We start from the raw sequence: 10,759 nt of genomic DNA, 5'->3' as shown, positions 1-10,759 counted from the left end.
CTACGACACTCGTTCTGCGGGTATAGATGATCATAGATTCAAACGCCGTTATTTTTGTTACATTATATGCGATATGTACTCCAGAAAGATAAGGCAGACTACAGCCAGGGCCTCAACAGGGGTCTTTCATAGTAAGCTTTGGTATTTGTCCAACCCCGATTTCTGTGCTGTAGGTGGCTGCTGAGCAGGCTGGGAAGGCTGAGCAGGGAATGATGCCGAAATATTGTGCATGGTAAGCGGCGATCGCACGATATTATGAGCCATACCGCCTGGAGGAGGCGGGATCGAAAAGGCCGAATAATTTGGAGTTTGTTGAGAAGTGGTGGTAGCCATATTCGACAAAGATGATAAAGATGCCGGAGCGGGGGAAGATGTTTGCATGCCCCACGTTGGAGAGGTAGCTTGCATGGGCTTCATGGGCTGCATAGACTGCATGGGCTGGTTTCCCCAACTGGCCGTGGTCGAGGCCGGAGATGATTGCCGGGCAGGGGCAAGAGACGGGAAAGAGCTCAACTTCTGATCTGGGGTGATGGAGCGGAAGTTTTGCTGGCCTGCTAGGCTTCGAACATCATTGGTGGACCAGGAAATCCCAGGCGACATGCTGGTTCGATTGGACGCCGGCTCTGGTCCCCCGCTGGCCCAGATAACAGCATCGCTGCTAGTTGACGACGCCGCGGTATCTTTACCCAGCACTAGACGCTCAAAGTTGGTCTTTGCGTTATCAACATCAGATGAAGTCAGATCCGTTGCTGATCGCGAGAAGCCATCATTGCCATTTTGGAAGCCACTGGAATCCCCACTAGAGGAGAGCTCCTGCAATTTTCGTTTTTGTTCATGTTCAATCTTGGCTGACAGGGACTTGATTAGCCCCATAAAGTCATTGAATTGCTGAAGATTCAGAAGTGGCCCAAGACTAAAACTCCACAGGACCGGCAGCACTTCGAGAGCAAGGAAGTCAGTGTCGGCAACCTTTCCGACCTCCCGGAAGACTTTCAATGCAGCCATCATCACTGACGGCTCTTTGGTTTTGATCGCTTTCAGTGCCGGGACAAGCTTCTCTTGCATAGTGTACTTGTCCAATATGCATGATTTGGTTTTCTGGCTGTTTGCAGGGAGACCAGATAGATCATCTTCGAAATCGCTTGCTGAGCCACCACAAAGCACAGCAAAAGCTTCTAGGCTGCGGACTTTGATGGCAAGGCTGCTAGTACGACTGAATGTGCTTGCGATCGGAGGGAATACTTCGTTCTTCACCGTGGTAAAGTCAAGTACGGGAAGGAATATAGGAAGCGTTTTGATAGATGCATCTACCAAAGAATGCGTGGGGGAGTCTAAGCCCAGTCGAATCAAAGGGAGAACGTCTGCGACATCATTAACGGCGCCGTCTTAATAGGAGGCTGAGGAGTGATACATACCGTCTTTGAACTGCATTCCAGATGAATTCTCTGCCACCAACTTCATATTTTCCAAGATCACAATCAAGCCAGCATCTTTCTTCGAATCGCGTTCTTGAGGCGGTTTGCCCGATGTCGTCCCGAACACCTCCTTTAGACGAGGCATGATCTTCTCTGGAAAAGTGCGGCGTCCATTGGGAATCCGCTGTAAGATGCCAAAAACATTTTGCAGGAGCAAAGGTAAAAGCTCACGATCCTTCATCTCCTCCAGAAGAGCCCCTAACAGCTTCCTTTCCAAGACTGATGGAGGAAAATCGGGAAGAACTCGCTGCAAGCCACGTAGAAACTGAGATTTTTCGCTGGGGTTCTTTGCAGGCAATGATTCTAGGAATCGGATCGTAGACACCAGGACGTTATCGAAGTATTGAGACTGTTGGAATTCACGTGCATTCATGCGTTGCGCGGGCCGACGAGTGAGCAATCGAGGTAGCACGTGGGATAGCACATCACGAGGGATTGGTTTAGAGCAAAGGAAGTTATTACTCTGAGACGGCGTAGTAGATGGTGATGTCAGGAGCTTCTTGTAGGTCGAGGAATTGCCATGCGTCTGCAGCGGAGATTCATGAGGGCTATTATAAAGTGCAACGATGATCAGTCCTAACGAGAATAAATCTGCTGCCGATGACACGTTAGAGTCCAACACGAAATCCGGAGAGGTGTAGTCCATATTCAGTTGCACCGACGGTGGAAGTCTCGGGTCTTGGTATAGCGCTTCAGAGACAGCCAATGGTGGGAGGGCCGAGGCAGTTTCAGACGAGTCGGGAGGCCCGGCGAATCCCAGTCCAGATATCTTCCAGTCGGATTTGGCATTGATGTAAATCGCATCCGGGTTCAAATTGCCATGAACAAGGCCAGCAGATTCGTGTAAGAATTCTAGGCCTTTGGCTACCTGTAGTAAGCCCTTCTGAATTTCCAACTCGTCGATATCTATATCACGTCGTCGACGAGACCCGTCGGCCTCTTCTACCATATAACGGCTTGATCGTGACCCCGCACCGGCGCTTTCCTGGTCGCTCTTCTCTCGCAACAGACCGGACAGAGATGCCATGAGCGGCTCTGTCGCAAACATGAGCCCCCCGCTGCGGGTTTCTTCGACAGGCTCTAGCACTTGGAGAATGGACGGGTGTCGTAGCCTGGCCAAGTTACTGGCCTCACGCTTCAGGCGCTCAATGACATCCTCCTGCAGCTTTTTCGTGGAGGAGCCACTTGACCGGCCTCCAAGCCCCCCCGATCGCGGCTCGAGGGTTTTGCGGTCGAATATGAAGACAGAGGCTGCCGATCCGGTTGATTTCTTTTTGGCATCGTGGATCTTCCAGGGGCCGGCATAGATGGTGGGGTGGGGGGCGATTTGATAATTCGCGGAAATGTTGGAGCTGAATGACTTCAGCGCCGCCGTGAACATTGTGGCTGGAGCAGTTAGATCATTTTACGCGTCATGGGGGGAGGGACGTGGGCCTGCTTTGGATGGGAGGCGCGTTAAAGTGGATAGATGCCACATACAGATTGATAAGGCCCAATGATGGGCTGAACCCTCCGGGTCGAGTTCCTTATCGCGAGATCACCTGATTATAGTCAGGTGATCGCGCTTTGCGTCGGCGGGCGATCCAGAGTACAGTGCTGCGAGATAGTTACGCTGCTTACTGTTGACACTCCGGTGCCCTCCAGATCTATCCGACGTCGGCGGGCCCTTGGGGATTACGGCTGCCCGCGGATGCTGATTGGCCTGCCCGTGGGCCAGGCCAGGGCGGTGAACAGAGCTGGGGCCTCCATGATTGGCCGTTGCCGGAGTTTGTCCTGCTCTCCGAGAATTGTTGCGGATGTGCGGAGTCATATCCTTCTTATTTCACCCCAAAGCCCCCCCCAGCTCTTTTCCCTTTGGTGGTACTCACGCTCTCTAGAATTCGACATGAAGCCCTTTCGCCAATTGGCCCGCCGCCAGGCCCTCTCTGGGCTCGCGACTCCTCGCATCCTCTCGTCCCAGATCGCCGCCACCAGCCGTTTACGGCTACGGAATTTCAGCTCGACTGCGTCGGTGGCTCAATTGGCAGCTTTGGACCCTTCAAAGCTGACAGTGACCAAGACTCAGTCTCCTAAGAAGCTCACGCCTCCTAATGAGCTGGTTTTCGGCAAGACCTTCACCGGTATGGAATCGATCGCTTAGCCATGGGACCAAGTGAAGCTAAAACTCCTTCTCAGACCACATGGTATCAGTCGAGTGGACAGCCACCGAAGGCTGGCACAGCCCTCGCATCATACCCTATCAGAACCTCAGCCTTGATCCCTCTACTTGCGTGTTCCATTATGCTTTTGAATGTTTCGAGGGAATGAAGGCATACAAGGATAAGAACGGTGGCACTCGGTTGTTCCGTCCGAATAAGAACATGGAGCGCTTGAACAAATCCTCCGCCCGCATTGCTCTCCCTACAGTTGACGGTGATGCTCTTACGAAAGTAATTGGAGAGTTCGTGAAGCTGGATGATCGCTTTATTCCGGAGTAGGTCCAAATCTCGTGGGAACGTGGATGAGACCGTGATCTGACCATGATTCCCCCCCCCCCCTTAGTGCTCGTGGCTATTCCCTATATTTGCGTCCTACCATGATTGGAACACAGCAGACCCTTGGTGTTGGTCCCCCCTGGATCTGCTCTGCTATTCGTCATTGCCAGCCCAGTCGGTCCCTACTACCCCACTGGGTTCAAGGCAATCTCGCTTGAAGCTACCGATTATGCTGTCCGTGCTTGGCCTGGTGGTGTCGGGGACAAAAAGTTGGGTGCCAACTATGCCCCATGCATCTTGCCCCAGCTGGAGGCTGCCTCGCGGGGGTTCCAGCAGAACCTTTGGCTCTTCGGCGAAGAGGAGTACGTGACCGAGGTCGGCACAATGAATCTTTTCGTTGCACTGAAGAACAAGGAAACCGGTAAGAAGGAGCTTATCACTGCTCCCTTGGATGGCACTATCCTCGAGGGTGTAACCAGAGACTCGGTGCTTGCACTCGCTCGAGAGAGATTGGAGCCCAAGGGCTGGACCATTTCCGAACGCAAGATTCGTATGTCCGAAGTCGCGGAAGCTTCTCAAGAGGGCCGAATGATTGAAGTCTTTGGAGCTGGTACAGCTGCTATTGTCAGCCCAGTGCGAAGCATTAGCTACCGTGGTAAACTTGTGGACTGTGGTCTGAAGGAGAACGAGGAAGCGGGCGAGATTGCCCTTCAGATGAAGAACTGGATCGAGGATATCCAATATGGTGATGAGCCGCACCCATGGAGGTAAGCATTCGACCAAGCTCATCCAGTATTGATCATACGCTCATTAACCTTCGCAGCTACGTCGTTTGAAACCATTGGACATAATTTGTACAACCCTTTCTAAAAAAAAGATCTTAAGGGCCCCTGTGAATTGTTGGAGCCTGAGTACTATGCATGTTTCTTTTGGCATTTCGACCTTTAACATAGGGCCTTTGGGCCGCGTAGAAAAGGCCCTTGGAATTAAGTATTATCCGCGAGGAGAGTCTGCATGACTGATTTTTTCCGACATTTGAGTATTCCTCCATGGAATCTATCTTCCTTCTTTGGAGGCTCTGCCATTTGAGCTGCGCCAGAGGCAACTGACGGATATTAGGATAAATAGCGGCATATGCGAATTTGAAAAGAGTCATACTGCATCGGGATATTGAGGGAAACACCACGATGGCAACGTGGTAGGAAACCCGATGCTTCATGGTCTGCCTTCAAGTTCAAAATAGAGCGTACTGGTTCCATTGTATCATGCATTGCGTTAGGAGAAATGACCGGATTAATAGCCCTATGACATGCTACCTGCAGGGGTAACAGGAAACGCTATATCAGGATCATGGTGGAGAATCTAGAAGTGAAGACCCAGTAGGTATGCGTATTGGTCTGATTTACTTATCAGAGCAGGTACGTCCCTGCTATCCAAGCTCCATTGTTTGCTGGGTACATAGTGGCGATAAGAGGCCATCAAAAATATGCTCTTGGATCATAAAACATTAGATGCTATTGATTGGGCAGTGGTGAGTGTAGAGCATGTGTGGTCATCCTCGGCCACGGGTCCACGGGTCCATCATATATAAATGTGGAGACTGTGGGAATGGCATTTGATCCACCTGAACATACCACCGCGGGAAAAGCATGGAGCATGTCGACTACGGTCCTGGGGGAGGCCCTGGATAGCCTTTGTATGGCTCATTATCTGGAGACGGTCGGTTCCTTTTGCCCGCACTGTCAAAAGCTCTTCATCATATCCAAAAGTCCACGGGCGGTATCCAGCCACGGTCACTAATGATCGTAATGATCTCCTGCCCCTTGGTTTCGGACAAGGTTAAGTTTTTCGTCTACAAATATGATGTACCCAGTTGCATCACCGGTCTATGCTGTGCGTCTTCTAGAAATGATCTTTTGTTTTTGGACCAGCCCAGGGATGTCACAGTGGAACCTGGCGTGCCCCCGGGGCCGTTGCTCATGGCTGAAACATATCGAGGATGAACCTCAGGTCGGGGCATAACGCCCAGGTGGCACGAGGGCCCCCAATGCAGATAAGATAGGCGAACTGTAGCACGTGTGGGCCACGTGGAGTCCCAAGGGCAGTAGAGGATGCACCCGTTTGCACGCTTTTTGGGCTCAAGCGATCAAGTGGGGCTCGGGAGATCATCGAGACTCCATCTTAACTATTCGTTCTGGATATACACGCTGCGCACTGCCTCTCTGCTCCCCAGCCTTGCGTTGAGAGGCCTGACGGGAGGCCTTGTCCAACCTTGCACACGATGGGCGGTGACTTACTTCTTTGCAGCGCCCTTTCCCGGATCGGGCTCTCCCAGTTCGGCCCATTTTTACATTCCGTGTAACTCGTGAGTCTGGGGCAAGCGTCATCGAAGGTCGGAGATTGCCGTCCTGCATTAAGGTGCAAGTCGCACAAGAAGAGCGAGGCTGTATTCCCTCATGCCATCCCTTCTGCGTGTCATCCGCTGCACACCGCCAGGAACATGTATTCTAGATGGTTACTAGAAGGTCCGGTCGAAAATCCCACCCAACCATCCGGGGCCCACCATGGGTTTTGAGTGGTGGAGATCCCTGCAGCATCAACTGTCAAGCGCTCTCTGGGATCAGGGAGGCAGACTTGGGATTCGAGCCGCCCAGCGCGCAGGAGCGGTGAACAGAATACGCAACTTGCCCGATCAGGAATATGGAGCGTTACGGTCTTCCACTTTGCCTGGGATACTCTGGGTCTGCTGTGCCTGTACAGGCGCCAGTCCCCGGTACTGTGATTCTCAGCCCTATGTTTCTCATGCCACGACCCCCTTAACCGCACGCACTGAACCTCTGAACCGCCCCCACTACCCCCGCTAGGGCCTGCTGCCGCTTTTGGTGCTTTTGGTGCTTTTGGATTCTTGGAATTTACGGATTTTTCATCTTTCCGACTCTGTCCCGGGGTCATCACCTTCTGGTGCATCTCGGATACTCCGTACAGAAGAGTTCCTACCGGCTGCATGTACCATTTCCTAGCCAGACCAACTGGAAAGGGCGAAATTCGCCGCACGAGGCAACCCGTTCTATTTAAGATCCCGAGGCCCTGCAGAAGGCGCGTTACATTTGTCCCAGGAAAAAGCAACCGAATCCTTCAGCTCCCTCCACGCCAATCAGTAGCAGGCACAGATTTAGTAGATCCATTCGCCCATTCGTTTCCGAACCGCCCAATCCGATGTTCCACCAAGCACCCATGAGTAGGAAGAAATTGGCGAGGGTCCCCCCCCCCCCTCCCCTCCTTTCGGGGGGAGCTTCGAGTATCGGCCCTGGTTCGGCTTGCCCGATGGGGAGTGGATCGAAATGGATTCTTTATGTTTTCTCGCCGTCAGACGGGTTTGATCAACGATCAACACGGGTCAGATCTTTATCCCTAGCCTACTGCCAAGGACCAAAGAACTCCATGTCAAATCTAAAATAAATCAGGGATCCCTCCCTAGGCTGAATGGTGTTTTCGGGGAAAACGTGGCGCCTTCTTCAGCTGCACGTGAGGCGACAATGCTAGTGTAACCCCCTTGAGGAAATAGTAAAGGCGTATTTCGCTCGACCTTTTGGGAACAGTTATTTTCTGTTTTTCTATTTCTTAATATTGATTCTTGGGTCCATCCCCACGTAGTCCAGGCGTCCTCCATCTTTGCCTCTGATTCGTTTGGCCTCGAGCTATCATCATGAGTCAAACCGAGACCGTATCTCCAGGTGTCGGGAACCCAAAGAAGAGGGGACTGGGGCCAAACCATAGGCCTATCCGGGGCTGGAACCAGAGCAGGCCTGACCCGGCAGTCTCGTGAAAACGTGGCCCAGATTGGTGGACTCGACCTCTTAAACCCGGTCGAGGCTGAATAGCCCGGAATGATCCCTGTCCCATGCGCAGGAAAAAAGGGAAAAAGGGAGGAAATCCAAAGCGATGGGACATCCCCCCCCACCCTGCCCACAAACACAAACATACAGTAGAGCGGGAAGATCGTGTTGGTTTCCCATGAGAAAAGGGGCATAGAAGAACACCATCACAGACTAGAACACGAACTCCATGACCATGTCGAAGGTAGGAGCGCTGAGCATGAGCCCACTGAGCCTGCTATAAGGAGGATTGAGTGCTGAGTGATGAAGTAGTTGAGGACTGTGGGTGCCCCCCCCCCGCGCCGGCCGAATCTAATAATAATCCCGTACTAGTTATTTTCTCGATTTTAACCATTTAGTGATTATTTGCCCGCCGGAGTTAAACTCACAAAATAATCATTTTAAAATAAAATACCGAATTTCATCCTCTGATCCACATGTCTGCGGGCACGGACTCTGGTTATCGCAACGGACTTCGGGCTTTAGCCTCTGCAAGAAAGCCAACAGCTGATTAGGAGCCCCATTCCCCAGTATATAATCGGATCCTCCCCTCGTCTCTGACTGAGGTTCATCTGCCCCAGGTCCGTTCCCACATTAGCCATGCATCGATCTACCTATGATGCCCGTTCGGGCTCGCGCTCTTCCAACCACAGCAACAGTAGCGCTTTCAGCCCCAATGCCAACCCTAACGAAGACTGGACCAAGATCTCGGACCTGGCAGAGCGTCGTCGTATCCAAAATCGCATTGCACAGCGGAATTATCGTATGTTCGGTCCCTTTTTTTTTTCCGTCCTTTTCCAGTCATTCTTCTCTCTAATCTATACTAGGTAAGAAGTTGAAGAGGCGCCTGGAGGACCTCGAGAGACGAGCGGCCTCGTCTGCTTCCCCCGAGCAGACCCATGCAGAACCAGTGCCTCCCAAGGCTGTCAAGTCACGAACAAAGCAGCGAGCCCCTAAAGGCAGCGACGCCAGGCCCCAGCAGTCTCCGGCTCCAGTGCCGGAGCGGCCTGCATCCTATGACTACTTTGAAACCCCCGACGAACGCGCCATGTTTGGCCAACAATGTACTCGTCAACTCTCCGCCTCTCCACCCCCGCCTTCTCATATCAGCCTCTGCAGAATTACGACGCATATCGACCACCGTACGGTCAACTGCCCGTGTATCAGAGCGTCCCCAGTACCTATGGTACTATGTCGTTCCCGGAATATACAGAATCGATCCCCGCGGGGATCCCGATGATTCACCCGGGCGCCAGCATTGGCCAGCCGCGAAAACCGGCCTACGACGAGGACATCATTAGTCCGTTTAGCATGAGCTATGCGTCGATGGCAGGCATCGACCTCGTGCCGCAACCGCAACATCCGGACCCGGGTCTTTCGGTACATTATGCCCGCTGAATCACGCATCGTACGCCGCGGAAGCTAATTTTCTGTGATCCAGCAGATGCCACCACTCTCCTACGGCTATCCGGAAGCTCCGCGGGCATCCAACTCCCCCGAAACGTCCATCTTCACGTTTCCTCTCACTCCCGGAATCTCCCCCCCTGCTCTCCGCGGTCGATTCCGGGGCCAGTATGAGTCCGATCGAGGGGCTTTCATAGCGCCCCCCCCCCCCCCGATCCCTGGGACTATGACTTGCTAGGGGTCGCAGAGCCACGGGAGACGCACGACCCCCAAATCCTTTGCGGTTGCTGCCGTTGTTTTGGGTCGAGTGTCGATCGAGGGTTAGTGCGGATATCCACCACGTTTTTCTCCATGAGCTTTCCCCACTCCTTTGCCCCCTCTCCACCCCCTTGCGTTATTCCCTCCTGATTTATGACCTCTTTTCATGGAAAGGAAGCACCAGGATGTTTTTTTTTTGTTTCTTTTTTTTTTTCCTTTCCCTCTTTTTCTCTTATTCACGAATTTTTTTTTTTCTTACACTATGTATTTTCATTGGAACATGTGGCATGAGCGAGCATTATCAGGGCGTTTCACCTTTTGATTTTTTATTTTGAATTTTTTCTAAATCGGTGATGAGGGGAATAAAGCCGATGTCTATGATTGAATAACAAGGAATGAGACCAATACGATTAACTGATTGCCTAAACAGCGAGGAAGTGCCTGACGCAAGACGATTGGCCCCCACGGCGAAAGCCATGGAAAGCAAACACATTGAGTAAGGCGTACCAGCCGGAGGGTTCTCAGCTCTTGGCCCCCAGGCACTAAGCGCAGAGGTGACCGCATTAGGCAAAGCACCCAGCTGACGCGTTTACCCTTTCGAGCGAGGAGAACGGCGATGAAACCAAAGGGTTTGCTGCCATCATCACTCTATCTACACTAGCATAACGCGGCGCATCGGAGTGGAGATGTGAGGGCCTTAACCCGATAGACCCTCACGCCCTAAGAGGCCCTAAAAGCCACCCTAGAGCGCCCCTAGTGGGGTCCAGCCTTCCCAGGCATGACTCGTGTACCATGTGGCCATTCCAGCAGGCTGGAATTGGTGATCGTTGCAGAACCTCCTGGCCCTTTTTTTTTTCCCTTTTCTTTTTTTTCTTTTTTTCTTTTTTCGTCCCGCCCACGTTCTTCCCCCAGATGCCAATCGTGGGACTTGCAAAAGGCCGAAACCCCGAAACCCGATAGCCCAAGCCATCGAGTCGCGGTTTTTATCGTTCTCATTAGAGTATTGGGTCAAAGATCAAGGGGGCTCGGGTCCCGAGGAGCTGGGTGCGCTAAATCCAACAAAGAATTGACGGATTGGGACCAAGACATCCCAAGAACCTCCGATTTCAAGGACAGGGTCATCGGCTTCTTCCGCCCTGCCCCTCATTTAGATACGAGGGAAAAAGAGAAAAAGGGAAAAAAAAAATATAAATATAAAAATCAAAATAAGGCAATTATACATTATACTAGTATACATGGGGTCAAGAATGGATGATCTCTTTCGCACATGGCC

General features: G+C 52.1%; 4 protein-coding genes across 4 annotated transcripts; 3 read left to right on the top strand and 1 right to left on the bottom strand.

Moving 5' to 3' along the window:
- Positions 1-126: 126 nt before the first annotated feature.
- On the bottom strand, positions 127-2,856 carry N7468_003265 (putative protein kinase Scy1; the record flags this gene model as incomplete). The annotated part of the gene is made up of 2 exons (XM_058472562.1): positions 127-1,361; positions 1,416-2,856. The coding sequence occupies 2 exons, from the start codon at positions 2,854-2,856 to the stop codon at positions 127-129; spliced, it is 2,676 nt and encodes an 891-aa protein (XP_058331565.1).
- Positions 2,857-3,360: 504 nt separating this feature from the next.
- Positions 3,361-4,785, top strand: N7468_003264 (branched-chain amino acid aminotransferase, cytosolic; the record flags this gene model as incomplete). The annotated part of the gene is made up of 4 exons (XM_058472561.1): positions 3,361-3,595; positions 3,651-3,948; positions 4,066-4,716; positions 4,773-4,785. The coding sequence occupies 4 exons, from the start codon at positions 3,361-3,363 to the stop codon at positions 4,783-4,785; spliced, it is 1,197 nt and encodes a 398-aa protein (XP_058331564.1).
- Positions 4,786-6,513: 1,728 nt separating this feature from the next.
- N7468_003263 (uncharacterized protein) lies at positions 6,514-6,813 on the top strand (the record flags this gene model as incomplete). The annotated part of the gene is made up of 1 exon (XM_058472560.1): positions 6,514-6,813. One exon carries the CDS (start codon positions 6,514-6,516, stop codon positions 6,811-6,813), a length of 300 nt encoding a protein of 99 aa, XP_058331563.1.
- Positions 6,814-8,424: 1,611 nt separating this feature from the next.
- Positions 8,425-9,466, top strand: N7468_003262 (bZIP transcription factor; the record flags this gene model as incomplete). The annotated part of the gene is made up of 4 exons (XM_058472559.1): positions 8,425-8,587; positions 8,652-8,966; positions 9,038-9,204; positions 9,266-9,466. 4 exons carry the CDS (start codon positions 8,425-8,427, stop codon positions 9,464-9,466), a joined length of 846 nt encoding a protein of 281 aa, XP_058331562.1.
- Between the last annotated feature and the right edge of the window lie 1,293 nt (positions 9,467-10,759).

The sequence above is a fragment of the Penicillium chermesinum genome, assembly GCF_028974085.1.
Source record: "Penicillium chermesinum strain IBT 19713 chromosome Unknown utg000003l:1.0-5111272.0:1.0-5115320.0, whole genome shotgun sequence".
Taxonomy (NCBI): Eukaryota; Fungi; Ascomycota; class Eurotiomycetes; order Eurotiales; family Aspergillaceae; genus Penicillium; species Penicillium chermesinum.
This window is presented reverse-complemented; position numbering and strand designations above follow the sequence as displayed.